We start from the raw sequence: 19,337 nt of genomic DNA on the forward strand, positions 1-19,337 counted from the left end.
TACTTCACTCCAGGGTCTGCAGTAGTGTACTAGTGGGTAAGACATATGTAAATTTTAAACTGTGCGTGGGGCGAGACACCGAAATGAAAGCAGACAGGATGAACGTGGGATGCTGGTTTCGTCCTGTGAACTGCGAAGCCATCGTTTTCACTAAGCCAGTCACTGAAGCCGTAGCATGCTCCTGTGCCAGTGAGGGCTGGTAAAGAGGGAAAGTTTCTGAATGTTTGTAATAGCACCACATAACGTAGCAATCGTGAGCAATATATAGCATGCCCCGGTATGGCGGTGTAACGATGGTGCGATTACGTAATGGCGTATTGCAGATCTTCGGTATAGAGAATCTTCGCAACGTCTTGAATAGCCCGAGTCCATTTCATATTGAGACCGTTGCACCACCAGGTGACGCCACTAACACGGTCGCTCACGTTGGTAACTCTCAAACGCGGAAAAAAAAACAATGATAAGCAAAAGCTCTCTGTATGGTGCACATTACTCGGCGTGAACGCCCCTACAAATGCGGGCGGGGCGTGCGCCGCCCTGTTGTCAAGGGCAGTGCGCTGTCGCGTCGCGCTCGCTTTGCTAAAAACGGAGCCGCGAAAAATATATAAATACCGGGGAAACGAATTGCCACCATCGAGCAAGGACGGGAACGCGTGCTGCGAATAATGACCGCAGCGACTGCTACGGATCGTTCGAACCTTTTCCGAACCTCCTCCTTTAAATCCTTTCTCCACCCTTCAAGCTCGCACTCGGTGTGTCAATATGTCGAGCGGGCCTCGTTCAACGTTGACATTGGCTCTGAAAGGTGAAATTTGCACAATATCCTTGCCACCTGCCGCTGCTTAGTTACGTGCTGCGCACACACGCGATGCAACTCTATAGCGACTGCGAAGCAGCGATCGTTCGTTTGGCGCGCTTTTCCACTATAGAACCATTTCCCCCTGGTTGGCGTTATGTGCATATTGCAAAAAAGAAAGTGGTTTACACTAAACGCTAATGCGTATAGAGTAGAGTCTCGTCGTGTTTTGGTGTTGATTGTGAGACCGAGTAGAGTCCGAGCTTTTCCCGGTGTTCGCGACCTTTCGCGCGATGATTGTTGCGATTAAACCTGGCTCACTGGACGAAAGTTGTGTTCACACGTTTCACCATGATCCCACATCTTAGAAGCGCGTTCATGGTTAAAGGAGCCTCTACATTAAAGGTACTGCTCCTTGAAACACCAGCGCCTGACCTCCTTTATGCAAAAAAAACAACAACATATTAATATTACATTTTTAAAAATGCGGCAGGTCCCACATACCTTGGGAATCGACGTTATGCGAGGCATGCGGAGGGAACGAGACCATGTTATAATTTTGTGATTGAGCGACACGTCAGCAATGACGCAAAGCATATGCATAATTGCTGCACACATATGTTCAATGGTTTCAGATGTTTACAAAACCAGTTCTTTGCCCTTGCGAAACGATGTCAACAAGGAACATGGGTGTAAGCAACGCCAGATGCGATAAACTGATATGAAATGCTAGTGCTCTCCAAGTATGGTAGCCCATGACACTGCTACATAAGTCAACTACAGCGCATGGCACCAAACTACAATTGACGTTAGCCTGCAGTGATGGCTGTATCATAGGAGAACAAAATTGTACTCCAATTTTATAAGCAATACATATTATATAACGTTTATAAAATTGCATAGCCAACACTACAGCCGCAATCGACGTTTCACGAATATTAGTGTCTATTTGAAAAGTAGTTCCGAGACCTGACGTGGCTCTGTGGTTGGCTCTGTGGTGGTTTCCAGGAAAGGGGAGACCATCCCGAAGACGACACTTGAAAAATAACGACGACATACGCGAACGGATTGTGACATTATTCCTGTTTTAACCAGTGCGTCATATTCGTCAAACCAGCTTGCCCTCCCATACCAATTTTGGTTTACGCCAAGTTAAAGAGATGATCACGAGTGATCCCAGACGTAAGCGGCTGGATAGATAGATAGATAGATAGATAGATAGATAGATAGATAGATAGATAGATAGATAGATAGATAGATAGATAGATAGATAGATAGATAGATAGATAGATAGATAGATAGATAGATAGATAGATAGATAGATAGATAGATAGATAGATAGATAGATAGATAGATAGATAGATAGATAGATAGATAGATAGATAGATAGATAGATAGATAGATAGATAGATAGATAGATAGATAGATAGATAGATAGATAGATAGATAGATAGATAGATAGATAGATAGATAGATAGATAGATAGATAGATAGATAGATAGATTCCACAATTCCTGTCTCTTATCAATAAATAGATGGACGTTAGCTCCCCGGCAGACGCTGTTGGCGTCCACGTAGTGCAGGCTACCTCCATTGCAAGAACGAAAAACGCCAAGTCATTCGAAGTTTGAAATTTATTTCACCACAGTGTTACACCATACAATGTGTGGTGTGGAAATGTGGGAAAAAAGCTGCGATAAAAAACGCGGCTTGACTAGCCCCACTTCCCATCAATACAAGGCAGAAAAAGAGACAGCATTCATAAAGTCATCGAAACAACTAAACGGACACAAATACATAGTTTAAAGTGGCACCAATAAGAAATATTGCATACATAAAATTTTAAGAAATGTTAATAGGATCGCACTCTTTGAGGAAATACGAAAAAATAGAAATAAGCAGAACATAAAAAACAAATCTCTGGAACTGCCTAAATCTCTTTTGCGTCATGAAGGTAAAAAAAATATTTGACATATCCTGTCGCGAAAGAAGGCGCAATTGCTCCAATGAAAATAGAATTTATTTAGTATGTGGGGGAGTGAATGTTTCAGCATTTGTAGACCATAGTTTGTTCGGCACGAGGAACCTTGCAATAATCACTCTGTCTAGTAGGTCCAGACAAGGTGCTGCGCTCTAAGCATGCTATGGAGATAAGATTGTTACTTCCTTTGTTAATTTCAGTTTTTAAAGACGCTAGTAAACAATATTCATGCATGTTGTCAAATCTTACCACTCTGAAATTGTTGAATAAAGACAAGGTATGTGCATTATGTTCGGCATTTGCAATATAACGTAATGCATTTTTTGTAGTGTGAGTAATTTCTGCTTAGAGTGCAAGGTGCAGTACCCCACACCAAAAGACCGTAGCGTAACTGGGAAGAAAAAAGCGTGTTGTATATCATTAGCATCTAAGTAGTCGGTAAAAATGACTGACATCACCTAAGCATGCCTAGTACCTTACTTAATTTGTTTCTTACCATTTCGGCTTGTGAATACCATAACATATGCTCATGAAAAACAACTCCCAATGCTTTAGCGGTCGAAGAAAAATCGATTACAGAATCGTGCAGGTGTAGTTTTGAAGTAGCTTCGTGTTGTTTCTTTTGAATGAAATAGGACGGCCTTGGTTTTTGAACAGTTGATTTGTAGGGAGTTAGCAGTTGCCCATGCATACAAGTCATCTAGTTTCACGTTTGCTGCGGAAATTAGGTCATTTACATCCACACCTGTGAAAAACAAGGAAGTGTCATCCGCATATATGACATATTTGATTGTGTGATTTATGTTTATAATGTCGTTGACATAAGTGATAAAAAGTAACGGCCCCAATATACTACCTTGGGGTACACCTTGAGCAAGTTTTTGCAAAGATGATTGTTCTGCGTTTATTCTTACACAATGTAACCTATTGCTCAAATAACTGGTGATTAAATTTAGCGCATTTCCTCTAATGCCATAATAGGGCAATGTTTGTAAGAAGGTATTGTGATTTATCCGGTCAAAGGCTTTGGAGAAGTCAACAAATATGCCTAGCGTAATTTTCCTGTCCTCTATATTACCTAATGTAATTTCCTTTTGACGTAACAATGCTACCTCTGTCGACAGCCCTGACCTAAAACCGTACTGGGCTGGAGTAATTACCGAATGTTTTGCAAATAAGTTCGACAGTCTTATAAATATTAACTTTTGTATGGGCTTTGAAACAATGGTAGAACAGATATGGGCCTATAGTTCTTCAATTCATTTTTGTCTCCTCCCTTAAACAGCACTGTAACTTGTGCATGCTTCATACGTTCTTGGAAAATACCTGTGCCTAAAATTAGGTTATAAATGTATGTTCAGGCATGACTAATATATCAGTGACAGAACAGACTAGGGCCATCTTTAACCCATCAATATCTTCCGATTTACTTTTCTTTAGTTTTTTTAAAACACCCATAACCTCGTGTTCATCTGTTGGGGAAAGATAAACCGACGAAGCTACTGTCTGTGTGGACATGTAATGTAGGGCGGTAGTGTCACTGACACTGCCTACTAAGGAGGTACGGTGATTATTGAATTTCTCAGTCAATGCTTTGCCCCTGTATGTTTGATCGCCTTCAGTTATCGCTTCTACACTAAAATTACCGTTATGTAATGCAGTAATTGAATTTAACTTGCTCCACATCTCCTTGACCCTTTATACAGCCGCACTCATTCCCGTGACGGTACAACGTATGTGCGGTCAAACCGTGTACGCCAATATAGATCAACGTAGCGGCGCACTGCGGAGTTTCTAAGTTCGTACTTCACACGACAGCCTTTTGACGGGCTATAAATACGATGGAGACCCGTGGGAGGGTAGGCACAGTGATGACACTTTCTTTTTATTTTCCTGCATTTGTTATCCAAGAGCGAGCTCTACGGGTAATAAGAAAAAAAAACACATGCTGGAGTGATGCAGGTCGGTTTCGTTAGAACAAAACTGCGCCTTGCCATCAGTGACCCACAAATCAAGACAGTGGTGCGTTTTGACGCTCACAACATAGAGCACACCACTGATTTCTTTCTCTCTCTGTTTTTTCCTTCCTTCTTTCGTTCTTCTTTTTTTTTTTCTTTGCTCGGATGTAAACAGCGTGTGTGTATGATCGTGCGCTCTATCCAAAGGCGAACCGGTTTCTCATTAATTATGACGGCTCCCGCTGACACTGACTGGGACCAAAATAAAACACCGCACGTTCCATGTGCGCTTATCCTTTCGCTTCTCTGTTCAATAAGAGTCACGCTGTCTCTACATGCGACAGCGACAAGGGAGTGTGCTACTTGTGAGTACGGCAAACGCGCCTATCGCTGACCCGGTAAATCAACTCGGGGCGAGCTTGCCAGTTTCTGTGTATGTTTCAATCCGCCCGACACGTGATCGCTTCGCTCTTTTTACGTTAGCCGAGAGAGGCGTTACCGTAGCGCTTGTTACCGGAAATGTGTACCAAGCAGGAAAAAAAGCGAGCCGAGAATTGCGATGGATAACGACATGAATGACGATAAAGTTATCTCTATCGACGATACGATCAATATCGTTTGATTCTACCATCTTGCTGGCATATCAACGTTACACGGAAGAAAAAAATGAACAAAATATTTTAGCCTTCCGTATGCATACAACATCTTACACGATACAAAAACATCTGAATGGTGATGTGGGAACTGCGGAGCTAACTGCCGTAGCACCTTTTGGTGATCATGACGCTAGTTAGAAAACGCGGACGAGTAGGTAAGGCGTCTACTGTCTATATTAACTGAGTCCTCCAGAAAAACAGTGCCGCGTGGATTTCTTTCATCGACGTGCTGTGGTTGAACAAAGTGTCGACAAATGGCATTCACCACGAGTGTTGCCGCTGTGCTTCTGTATACATCTCGTTTTCCACAGTGCGTTCACAAGGAGAGAGAGAGAAAGGTTTAGCATGAGCAACTTTTAAACAAGCAAAAAAAACTTAAATTATGAACGCAAGAAAAAAATCGTGCTGATATTGAGAAGTCGCCACCATTGATGTTCTTGGTTCGAGAACGTGTTATACAACCAGATAATTCGCTAGCTCAAAAAGTGGTTTAAATTATTGAATAGTTTTAGAGAGATCAGTAATGTACCAACAGCGTTGTTAATGGCATCACTTTCGGCCACAGCATAGACGATGCTACAATGAGCCTACAGGCTCGGTGAGCCTGCAGACAAGCAGTTAACTAGAGCATAGCACATGTGCTATGCTCTAATCAACTGCTTGTCTGAATGTACCGTCACTGCACAGATGACACTTAGAGGACTGAAGTGGTATATGCAGTGACTCTTAATTGAAAGCGTCAATGACACCAAAAGAGAGATGTAACGCCGGGCACTGCCAGAGCATGTGAGCGGGTGTGCAGTTATGTGCCTCACAACTAGGACATCCTGGAGTTATGCCATCAGCAAAGTGGCTGAATATGCTACGAGATGGGAATGAACCTGCCTGTAGCATCCGAAGAACCGACGACTGTGGCCGAGTGAGCTTGGAATGCGGAAGCGGGTACCTCCGCCTATAGACATGGCGCAAAGTTCAGCACAGAAGAAGACTGGGAGAGGGCTCTTAAAAGCCCCGACCTCCTCCTAGACATGGCGCAAAGTTCAGCACAGAGCTTGGAATGCGGAAGTGGGTACCTCCGCCTAGACATGGCGCAAAGTTCAGCACAGAAGAAGACTGGGAGAGGGCTCTTAAAAGCCCCGACCTCCGCCTAGACATGGCGCAAAGTTCAGCACAGAAGAAGACTGGGAGAGGGCTCTTAAAATCCCCTACCTCCGCCTAGACATAGCACAAAGTTTAGCACAGAAGAAGACTGAGAGAGGGCTCTGAAAAGCCCCGAACTCTCAGTCCAATACTCGGCAGTCCAGGAGGCCTGCGAACGGGTGGAGGGCCACGGTGTTCCAGTCCCGGCGTGGACGCGGCCAGCAACTGTGGCGGACACCTCTTAGGGGGGCGTCTGACCAGTTCTCCAGCACCAAATAAAGTTCATTTCACTCATTCACCAAAAGAGAGATGAAATGAGAGGTCAACTGGACATGCATCTTGGCTACACACGCTGGGGGAGAGGAAAAGTGAATAGACGGATAAGGTAGGAGAAAGTGCAAGGGGGAAATAGGGGGTGAACTCGCTGATGCATTACGAGCCATTAGTAGGGACCTATAATTGTGATACGATGCTCCTCCTACAAAAACATTCGAGCAAACCATAATAATTTTCAATGAGGAGTTAGGAGGAGTAATTGACTTGCAGAGTGTCTCTTTCCTGGCGCTGTTATAATTGGGTAAAAGAGAGAGGTATATCGAGGTGACTGCTGTCGTACAATGAGTTAGGGCGTGTCTAATCACGTGTAGACTGCTGGACATCATGTGCTACGCATGACGCTCAACAGTCTACACGTACCACATGATCTGATGACGAACATCTAAGTCTGCCTGAGAGGCGTGGTGGTTTCGGCTAATTGGTATGCCATGACGATTGTTATAGCGCGAGATCAGAACGACGACAAAGGGACAAGAAAAAGGGACATGTTTTTGCCTTCTATACAATAAACTCAGTTGGAAGCTAGCGCTCGTCTTCTTCTTGTCCCTTTGTCACCTTTCTGATCTCGCGTTATAACAATCGTCCTGTGTGAGAAATCAACAAAACTTTATAGCTTGTAGCAGCCATGTACTGCCACACAGTGGTTTCACCGATGTCAGCAACATGGTGTATTCCGTAGGTTAGAAGTTATTTAAGCTACCGATCAGCCCATGTGATCGTGTATGACCATGCGTGGCTCTTGAAATATAGCGCCGGTGTACATCAAGCGTCCGTACTGTACATTGCACGCAATCACGTTGCATGTGAATCTGAAGTAACAGGACCGGGTGTTCCCATGCATACGTGAAGATGCCAGCTCAGAACAATACTCATGAACTGTAAATACGTAGCACTGTCGTTATAATGTAAGCTCCAACCTTAAAGTTAAGCCGTAGCGAAGTCTTCTTCAATTACAGTTAGTAGGGATATTATTCCCTTCCCCGCTATAGTGAGTCAAAACAACAGCGAATAAACTGTAAGCGAAATGTCTGACTCGCGGTCACGCCAAAGCACTCTTCACGGATTCCACTTTGCAGTCCAAAGTTTCCAGTACTAAATATGCAAAGCCAACTTCTCTTGCATAGCAACACTTTTTCATGTGAAAAACTGTTTGAGCTAATGATTTCTACGAGTGTTTCTGCTGTGACTTGCATGGTGAAATAGTATAATACCTGGACTTCATTACATACCCCCGATATTGGTCTCTTTTTATTCATTATACCAGATTCTTTTTTTTTTCATTTCAGGCGGCATGCGTCATGGCACTGACGACTGCCTTGCTGACCCTGCAGGATGCGAATACATTAGCGCATGCGCATGCGCACCGAGCACGGGTACGTAAGCGCTACCGGTATGGTTTTGGTTTCTTTCGTTTCTTTCGTCCAGGGACGTAGGCAGGAATTTTTACGGAGGAGGGAGGGGGGGGGGGGGGTACACCACTCGGAAGTGAGGATCGGGCAGGCATATGTGGTGAAGAGAGAGAGAGTGAGAATTCATTAGAAGGCAGAGAGGTTGACCTGAGCTAGTTCGCTCTGGTCTGCTACTCTGCACAGGGGATAAGGGAAAGGGGAAGGAAAGAGGGATGAAGGGTGATGCTGGGGACAAGAAGAGGTGGTGCGTATGTACAGTAGCCACTTAGCATAGTACCCTACAGTCTAGTATCTAGTCCAGTGCTTTTGATAAAGTCTAAAACAGCCTTTGTAGCAGTTTTTGACACTGTTTGGTCGTTCATTGCTGACAATATGTGGCTTTCACTCAATGGCGTTCGTCCAAGGCTTGCAAACGTTGCAGTTAGCATTTTTGCTTTGCGCCAAGTATAATGCACAGTCACAAAATATATGTGGTGAAGTGTCGTTTTGTGCTCTATATAATATGGTCAAAAAAAAGAAAGGAAGATTCGGGGAAGGGGTGGGTGGTATGGGTCCAGAGTGTCACTCCCTGGCTACGCCACTGCTTTCGTCCTGATATTTATTTTACACCGCTTTAAATCTCTGATATGTACTTCGTACTTAGTCTATTATGTTACTGAGGCTGCTGATACTACCGAAAATGCCTCGCTATTACCTTCCCGGATCTGTGGCCATCTTGACCGATCATCACTTGTTTCGTTCTGCACTAACTAGCATTGTATAAACACCCACACTTACTTGTTCTGTTTGTACACAACGCTTATATTTTGTTCCTTTTGTTTGTTTTTATTTATTTTTATCATTAGCTAACATTGTATGAGTAAAAACTCGTGTTTCAACCCCCACCCCTCCATAATGCCTTTGGCCCGTAGGATATTACGAAATACATAAATAAATAAATAAATAAAATAGGTGAGCTGAGCTATCATGAGCTACACCTCTTCCCCGCCCCTCCTCCCTCACGTCCTATTACTGCAAGACCAGACCAAACTTCTTGTTTCCAGTAGGGTGTTGCTTGTTTATGTCCTCCTGTATCATTTATTTGTGCTCCCAGATAGATGCAATGAACTTACTGCTTGGAATAGCGATGTTGTTCGGAAACTACCTCGAAATTTGCGCAGCTTGCGCAGAGTCGCGCAAGGCGTAACAGAGCTGGTCGATACTCGGCGATACTATGCAAACGTACATGTACAACATGCTGATGCACAAAGCGTTCACGTGTTCACATTGTAAATCTCGAGTGCTGGCTAGGTAACGATCGTGTTCGATTGGGTATCACTTGGCAATCACAGTACCAAGTAGCTTAATTAATTTAAATCTTTTTGCCTCTTTCGATTTTTTCTTTCTCTCTTTCTCTTTTTGTTTTAATGTATGCATTGAATGCGAAGAATTTCCTTCGATACTGCAAGCACTTTTGTCGTGTATCAATTTATCTATCTATCTATCTATCTATCTATCTATCTATCTATCTATCTATCTATCTATCTATCTATCTATCTATCTATCTATCTATCTATCTATCTATCTATCTATCTAGCCGCATATAGGAAGCTTCGCCCCAAAATTAGGAGTCCCTAAAGCTTCGCCTTTTGGAGTTGAACGCTATAGCGATATCCTGTTCCTAGTGTGTACTTCAAGCACTTATTGCATCAAATCTTTTCGAACTTGCCTTACCCCCTCTACGTGGCTTTAAAAGAATAGGCGCAGAAACGTATGTGCCTTTTTGTATAGCGTGACCGGCTTTAAACTACGAAACCATTATGACAATCACATGTCCTGACGACCGCTGACAATGGTCGCTTCTACCAAGCATTATTAGGGGAATATTTATTGTTGTGTAGTGGAGCATGTATACACGACGCGTGTGTATGTAAACCGTGAAAGCTACGGAAGCTGTATTTTCGAGAACATGAAGTTATTTTCACTGCATTCACAAGCAGACGCATGGCCGTGTAGTAGAGTATCTGCTGGTCAAGCGAACGACCCGGGTTCGGTCGCCACTCCAGCCCGGAATTTCTTATCATTTAATTTATTTGCATCGTACTTAATTTTACGTCACGCGTAAGATTATGATTTCTCGCTCACAACCAATGACGCCGACACCGAAGCCATAATTTCTGCGAAACGAGCTCTTCAACGCTCTCGTGTTAAAATGCCGGGGTCCCACCAGCAATCGAACCCCAGCATTCTGCGTGGCAACAAAGTATTTTATACCACCAAGCCACGCCCCGTCTCGCAACTGCATTTCAAAGACCGTAATGTTCGTGAAGCGTGAATTGAGGATGCAGTGATGGCTATCCAATTTTATAAACATTACATATCCACTCCTCCGACAAAGTCGTCATTATACCCACCGAATTATACGCCGCGAACAGACATGGGTAATTTTAATTCTAGAGCTTCAAGAACAATGAGTGCACCTCCACGAAGTGAATGATGACGAGTGGGCGAAGCTATAGGTCCCAAGGTTCATAATGTTTGCGTTGAAGTCGCTGACTAGTATTAAGGACGGACAGATGGATGTATGCGCGTATGCACGGACGGTAGGACGCATGGGCGGACAGATGGGTGGGCGGAACAGATGGATGGACGTGCGGAAGGATAAATGACCCGACAGATGCATGGACGGACGGACAGACTCAGAATCGGAGCTTCTTTTCTGGTAGACCGTAATATTCGTGGAACACCCGATGTGGTTGCAGTGCTGGCTATTCATACTTATAACATTACACGTACTCCTATCATTAAGCCATCACGGTGGCATAATAACGATTGCAGTGAAGCGCCATTCCCTAATGCTTATTTATCCATAGCAGTGTCCAGGGCCACCATCATGGGTGGCACAAGCACTACATATCAGCTTACCGCTTCTGGTGTTGCTAACACCCATGTACCTGTTGGCATCATTACGCAACATTAAACATGCAACTGTGTGTGTGCGTACAGAATTTTACATATCTTTAGCGTCATTTCGTAACGTTTCGCTCAATTAAAGAATTACAACACAGCCACCTTCCCTCCGCATGCTTCGCATAACATAGATTCCCCAGGTACGTGGAATCTTCCAAATTTGGAATGTATTTTTTGTCGCTTTCCTCTATGTATTTCTCTCTGTGTCCACTTGTTTTTCGGTCTTTCTATTTTTTGTCTTCTTTCTTTCTCTGCTTTTCTCTCTCTCTCTCTCTCTCTCTCTCTGTACTCTTGCTTTTCTGCTTGCTTTTTTGTTTGTTTGTTTTAGCTTTTAAGAAAAAGCAGTACTACTCACTAAATTACACGGATTCAAATGTGCGAATTGCAAAAGTTGTGCATCCCTCACTTTGTAAGCAAGCAGCTTACAAAGTGAGCTTACAAGGCTGCGAGTGGAGAACACTTCAGGCGCCTGCAAGAGAAAGACATACATTACAGCACATGTTCTGCGACTGTCCTCGCTAATATTTGCTGATACAATTGCTAGAACTCGCTTTAGGTCACCTAATTGATTAATCAATTGTTGGCTTTAACATCCCGAAATCACGATGTGATTATGAGAGATGCCATAGGGGAGGGCTCCCGAAATTTCGACCCCCCAAATATAAGTCCATGGACCTCAAGCATTTCAACCTTCGTCGAAAATGCAGCCACTGTGATCGGTATTCGATCCCGCGACCTGTGGGTCAGCAGCCGAGTGCCTTAAGTCACTAGGCCAGCGTGGTACGTCTTCAGCTAACCATGACCACAAAGTGATGACGGCAGTAATCATTTCAGACTGCCTTCTTGAGATGTCATTGCGGATGGAGATGCTGAAGACATTGCTGAAGTTTTTAAAGAGAATGAACTTGCACCAACGGTTATAGACCAATAACGATAATGTGATGAGTGGGATTTTATGCGTTCATGAGTGTGCGCGCACTTTTCTCCCTGTTGCCCTCTGTTTATGCCATAGATTTATTGTTGGAGTTTAACGTCCAAGAACCACAACATTATTATGAGAGACACCTAGTGGAAGGCTCCGGGAATTTCGATCACCTAGTGTTCTTTAACGGGCACCTAAATCTAAGCACCCGAGCCTGGAGCATTTTCGACTCCGTCTCCATTGAAAATGCAGCCGGCGCGGCCGGGATTCAATCCCGCAACCTGCGCGTCAGCGATCAAGTACCCTAGACCACCGTGGCGGGTCTGTTTATACCATCGAAGTAAGCCTACCGATCTCCCAAGTGCAAGGTAGCATACAAGTTTTCTTTACACTTACACCACTACCTTTCCCCTGTCATCTCTCTCACTCTTTGTAGGGACTCGCAGATACACGCGCAACACAACGCCCAAACGTGCCACTCTCGCATCTAAATATAATGAGTTGATCGTCAGCGAGCGAGCGAGTAATTAGGGCAATTCTGCTGGCATGCGCCACGGCGAAGGTCACTTCCGAGTTTGCGCTGCTACCTCGCGGATAAAGGTCTCTCAACTCTCGCGCTACGGCTGCACAGTCGATGCCGCTCTCCGCGGCTCGCGTTAACAGCGTGCCTGTCAAAGCCACGGTTGCAGGCCTTGAAAGATTATCGTCACACTCAGTCGAGCTGGCTTCCGCTCCGTGGTCAATGCATGGTCCTTCGCACGAAACGAATTCCGCTTCCCATGTATGTCGAAAGACGCGGCCGTTTGTATTGAGCTACACGCCCCAGTTGGTCGCTCACGAGAAACAGCTCAGAACAACAAAGCGACAAGCTTTGAAGCTGGTTAGACGCATTGGTTTCGCGCGGTAAAAGAAGGGTGAGTCAGAATGAAGGAACGATTCAGTGAGCCTTGCTGTTGAGTTCGGCCAAACCTAGCTTATGTGAACGAACTTCCGACAAAGCACGTATTGTGCTCAAACATATCAGTTACACTTTAACGAAAAATACACATTTACAACAAACATAAAATACTTCACTAATCTGCTGAAAACCTGCAGATGAACCGGCCATCATGGTGTCAGCCTGCGTCCCACGTTCTAGCAGAAGCATGGGTGTGCCAGAGAAACACATCTAAAACAGATGTTTTTAAGAATTCAGTAGAGATGGGTGGAAGACGACCCTGTCCACTCCGGACTGGGGGGTCCAAGAGGCCCTAGTGGCCCGCGCAAGGACCGGGGCGCCAGCCAATGGGGTCCCGGACTAGGGACTCCACCCATTGCTCAATAGGTGTAATAAAGTTTTTCATCATCGAGCAGCAGCAAACAATTCTTGGGGTACAGCATGGGGCATGGCACCGTGAATCCTCATTGTGATGAAAGTGATCTGATTTTTAGTCATTTTGTGGGCGATGCACCTCAATACCGCACGATGTCCATCCGTCCATAAATCACCGTCCGGTGTCTAGAGCAGATGTAGAAACCGAAACATATGTGAGCAACAAAAAAAGATTATCAAATGTTGTTAACCAGAACAAACAAACTAAAAGGCAACAGCACCGAAAAAACAACAACATATCACCACCTATCAATCTAAGCATATGACAGAACAAAAGGTTAACAAGAACAAAATAAAAAGCTGCTAACCAGAACAAAATAGAAGGCCATCTTGCTTATATCAGAGTTTATTACCAAAGTTAATATTGAAGTAGATTACGTTTTGCGCAGAAAAGTATACAGGACGGCTTTAAGCTCTCCCATAGTAGAGTACCGAGTACTCTAAATCATTAACCACTTTTTCTAAACACAGGATGGCTTTTTGCTTTCCCCTAGTAAAGTGCCTGGTGCTCTACATTGTTAACCACGTTGTCTAAGCACTCATCTTCACATCTCTGGTCATATAAGGACAGCTTATAGCTCTCCTATACAGTACAGCGTACTCTAAATCGTTGACGATTTGTTCTCAACACGAAAAAAAAAATTGCCCGCAGCTTCCCTCGGGGGAAAACTGAGGAGTATGCGGAGCATATAATTGGTTAACGGGGTGTTAAAGTGCGACTTACTTGGGTCGATGGCTAAATTGGTTAACGTGGTTGTGAAATGGGGTGTTAAATTGCGACTTACTTGGGTTGATGGCTAAATTGGTTAACGTGGTTGTAGGAGGGGGTGTTAAATGAGTGAACACGTACACACGTATGCGAAAGGGCGGCGCTGGTCGAAGGGGCGTCGATCATTGTGTTTGTGGATTCGTTGGAATTCATTTCACCGCGACCTTGGACGTCGACGCGCCGTACAAACCAACCGACGAGCGGCAACTGAGTGAGCGAGCGCCGACCTTGAGTATATATACAGCGCGACGGCGCATGCACTGTCAGCTGTCGAATGTTCGAGAAGGGGGAGAAGCGCAACGGCGCATGCGCGCGCGTCAGCTGCTGATGTTCTCGAAGCGCGACGGCGCATGCGCGCGCGTCAGCTGCCGATGTTCTCGAAGCGTGACGGCGCATGCGCGCTACATTATACAGCTAGCGAATGTTCGTGAAGAGGAGAAGCGCACGCGGTGTGTAGAGGAGGAAGGGTGCACAGATGGTGGAGGAGTGAAGCGCGCGCGGTGTGTAGAGGAGGAAGGGATGCACAGATGGTGGAAGAAGGAGGAGGAAGCTTGCGGACGGCGCCGCACTACAAGCCTCGAGTATTAGATGCTCCGCATCTAAAAAAATCATAGCATACCCACGGAGTGCATGATGATGAGCTGGCAGAAGTATCCGTCAGTCCGTTCTTGCTTCCGTCCGTGCATCCATCTGTCCGTCCGCGCATCTGTCTGTCCGTCTGTTAATGCGTCCGCCCATCTAGTGAACACTCCAAGTAATGCCATCTGGCATTTTTTCATCATATATTCATCATATAGAAATACCGTAATTTAGCGGACATCCCAAGGACTAAACGAGAGGTGGCACGGCCGAACATGAAGAACGGCACGCGCGTACTCTCTTAACGTCCTGCGCTTCGTGTCTAGTTCCCACCTATCACCGCCGCTATGAATTCATTGTCATGAACGTCAATAACATTCAACAGAGAGTTTCTTAGACATACAATAACAATGATGACAAAACAGGCGTCATAAACATGAGAAGACGTTGAAAGAACATGTACATTCGATGGTTCACTCAAACACACCAACAAAAATTATTGCTAAGGAGGTTACGCCCTGCGAGTTTAACGTCGCAATCTTTTCTCGTCAGATAGTGCTCAAAATGCGTCCTTCTGTTACTACTTTTTTTTCTGTTAGCATTAAATTCAAGGCAAATTTTATTGGAGATTAAGTCATTGATTCTCGTCTCTGTAGGTTATTTCATGAGAAACAACTGTCTTTTTATTAATATTAACGTGCGCGGGTTTCCACCTCAATTCAAAAGAGTGCATGCATGCTGCTCTATAGTCTGGCCGTGGAGGTGGCTACCTACTACTACGACGATAACAACTACTACTACTACTATGACTACTACTACTACATACATTACGGACGCACGACCCATGGCTTAAGGAGCTTTGCCCCTAAAAGAAATTGTTCACGAAGCTGTACCAGCTTTGAGTAAACCGCGCCAAGCTTCTGAATGCGCTGACTTGTTCCACTAAAACATTTTTATAATTTGTGTTCTCTTCCACTAGGTGAGCTGCTCACCAGTGGCATAGTCATTGCAGCATCGAGCTTCGGTATCATATAGAGGCCGTCTGATCACTTTAAATGTTTTTTTTTATGTTTATCCAATGTAGATACGGACTGTGCTGAGCTGACAGCATTTGGGGTCGTTGTACACGAAACATCTGAATTTGTCTGCTGCTCTGCGGCGCTGGCATCCTTCTTGCGATGTGCGATGCTGGTGCCTGTCGCGGCTATGGGTTGGATCTGGCACAATGGTTGCAGGAGTGGCTAAAGAAATGCTATGCTCTTTGATAAGGGGTGGGAGTAAATTTTGTTCAATATATAGAGCGAGCTGACGGCAGAGTTGTCCAACACAGCCAGCGTCCTTCCAAGATTTCTGCTTGACCCTGTTCACCAGACAAGAACTCGCTCACTGGATTTCGTGCCGACAGGTTGTTCCCCCGTGATCTCCGACGACAGCACAGCTCTGGCCGACTGGCTCACCCTATGTCATCTCCTGACGCCGACAAGAGCTCTCGCTGAGTGGTGCCCCGTCCTCGGACTCCTGCGATCGCGTCCATCTTTACTATCTTATCTTACTGCCTATGTGCATGTCCCTGCGCCTCGCTCTTTGCTTCAATCCCGCTATCTCTATACCTTTTAATCTTATTCTTTTAATTCCCCCTTACCCCCACCCCTCGTGAGCTACTGTTGTGGTGTCCTCCCCCTGAGAGACAGTTACAGGGCTCACTTTTCTCTTCTTTTCGTTTAAAACCACTCCCGTCCCCACCAGACATTGTTGGTCTTCATAGCATGAGCTGGTCAACTGGGCTTCTCACGGCTCGACGTTTTGCCCGGTGATAGGTGGTGCTGATGGGTTGCGTACACAATCCCATTCTATAAGTAGAGGTCATCCTATGAAAAATGGAATTAGCAGCCGTTTTGGTAGTTTATGGGATGCCTATAGCGTGTAAAAGGGTTCCATGAGAGAAAGGGCCGCTCTGTTGTATCCTAAAAGAACACTCTGTCATCTTTTGCGAGTTTGTGATGTGTGCGTGGGCAATAAAAAAGTTACACCATCTCCCGCTAAAGGGAACCATGTGCAGATGCGAAGCAGCGGGCGCTAACGCTTATACTGGTGGCGGCGTTGACGCTGGCGGTCATTCCGGTGTTACGCAAGACTGTTTCCTCTTGTGTAAAGGACATGCCAATCGCTGCTGATGGGTAATGACAGAAGACTCCCATTGTACACAGAGACGCGCAATTTAGTTTTAGTTAACGCGCACGATACGATTTTTTTCTGTTCAACAACGCACAAGATATCTCCCACCGGCACTGCCTTGCAGGTCAGTATACAGTGCCTATATATGCGGGGTGGCCCGTGAACGGTTGTGCAGTGCGAGCAACCACGTCTTTTTTTTTTTTTTTATAGAGGTGAAGCTCGTTAAGGCGTAGACAAGTCCCGCGTTCTCGTAGCCACTTCTAGTGTCGACGGCGCTGAGGTGCTCGCTCTATTGAAAATGCATGGGAGCGCATATAGTGTGATGAGACATCACAAGATGGCACTCGCGTGGCATAGGAGTTTATATGCAGTGCATGTGAAGAGGACGAGGAAACTGCCGAACACTTGATAATGTTCTGTAAAGGGCGTCACCCTATAGTTCAGGATGATGGCGCAGAGTTTTTCAAAGCACTCGAGTTTAGGGACAGGGAGGGCAAAATAGACTTTAAGCGAGTTGAATTAACTAGAAGGAGGTTATCTGATTGGTCGCTAAAGTCAAGGCACGAGTGAAAATTAAGCCCTGCATGGCAAAGTACCGATCCTCAACCTCACTATTTAAAGGAGAAAAAAAAAGATAAATCTAGTTCTTGGTACACTAAATATTACGGCTCGGTGGCGCTAGCCACCACCCGATCTAAAGGGTACAGTCATATTAATCGATCCGTCCATCCATGATGAATTGAAAACGAGATGTCGCTGCGGCCCTCGCTGCATCCTCTCGTGTGACAAGAGACCACGTTCTCCCTTGCGTTATAGTACGTTCGCTCTTGGCACGCTTCCTCTTTCGCCGGCAGTCTGTGTGCTTCGAGTATGAGCGACGAAGAAAAGGCGGTGGAACAGAGGGCTCGGAAAATGGCTGCAGCGCGTGCTCGCCGTCTTTACATGGTAATTGACTGCGCGGAATTCTCGCTAAACTCAAGGGTATCCGAATCCTCGCCAACTCATCATTATTCACCCCATGAGTATGCTGTAATTTTTTTTTTTCAATCAAGAAACACAATATCAAACGCTGCCAATATCGGGGCTGCGAGGTGAGAAATAGGGAAGCGTAGGAGATTGGATGAGGAGCGCGCATGCGCAATGGGGTGTAGGCGCCGCTGGGAGGGATGCCTAGAAAAGAGAGAGTGGATAGCGAGCGTAGAAAAGCAGACGCTGTCAGCGTTGCGATGCGAGAATGGGGAGCGTAGGAAAGGAGAGAAGTGAAGGGGACACGCATGCGCAGTAAGTGTGGTCACGCCGCACACCGGATTGAGCTTGGCCCTAAGACGCAGCGCATCTGAAAATTCGGCAGTTCTCACGTACCTTGGGAATCGACGTTATGCGAAGCATGGGGAGGGAAGGTGACTGTCTAGTAATCGCATGAACACCTCATAAAATTACGCTAAATGTATGTACAAATGCTGCACACACAAACGTATTTTGAACATTTGCAGATGTTCATGCAACCAGCTCTTTGCACTTGCGCAATGATGTCGAAAGAAACAGAGTATTGGCAAAACCAGAAGCGATAAGCTGGTATGAAGCCGTGGTTCACGCGAGGATGGCAGCTCTGGAAACTGCTACATAAGTCAGGGGGTGGACGAGATCGCTTTATCAAAGGAGTACATATGCAAGGTTTACGAAATTGAATAGCCAGCACTGCGACCACAATTGACGTTTCACGAACATTATAGCGTTTATTTGAATGTAGATGGGAGACCTGACGTGGCTTTGTGGTATAATACTTGATTGCCCCGCAGAATACTGGGGTTCGATTCCAGTTGGGACGCTGACATTTATTCTTTGCATTCGTCTGGTCAACGCAGCCGATGCCAGCTTTTTCTTAACACACCCACGTGCGTGCGTTCTAGGTGAATACTATAGTGAACTAGAATATCATGTTCTAATTCACTATTGTGAATACTAAGTGTCAATCACCTGTGGTACATACCCGCATACTAGTGCCGTGGGTCTGGGGCAAAACGTTTGACGATGTACGCGACGGGATTGTGGCATTATTCATGTCATGACCAGCCTGTCGTATTCGCCAAACCATCTTACTTTCCCATACTAATTTTGGTTTACCCCAAGTTAAGCGGGTGATCATAAGAGCATTCAGATGTTGATTGATAGATATGTGGGGTTTAACGTCCCAAAACCACCATATGATTATGAGAGACGCCGTAGTGGAGGACTCCGGAAATTTCGACCACCTGGGGTTCTTTAACGTGCACCCAAATCTGAGCACACGGGCCT

General features: G+C 45.3%; 1 protein-coding gene across 2 annotated transcripts in view; it reads left to right on the plus strand.

Annotated features, from left to right (window-relative positions):
- The window catches only part of LOC119173852 (uncharacterized), a 96,974-nt gene that overhangs the window by 73,956 nt on the left and 3,681 nt on the right, over positions 1–19,337 (plus strand). For both annotated transcript variants that reach the window (XM_075895533.1, XM_075895532.1), the window contains exon 2: positions 8,154–8,240. In XM_075895533.1, the coding sequence (XP_075751648.1) occupies positions 8,166–8,240 (75 nt within the window). In that variant the 5' untranslated portion in view covers positions 8,154–8,165. The remainder of the gene's footprint in view (positions 1–8,153; positions 8,241–19,337) is intronic.

This window comes from Rhipicephalus microplus, chromosome 5 (assembly GCF_043290135.1).
Source record: "Rhipicephalus microplus isolate Deutch F79 chromosome 5, USDA_Rmic, whole genome shotgun sequence".
In the NCBI taxonomy this organism is placed as follows: Eukaryota; Metazoa; Arthropoda; class Arachnida; order Ixodida; family Ixodidae; genus Rhipicephalus; species Rhipicephalus microplus.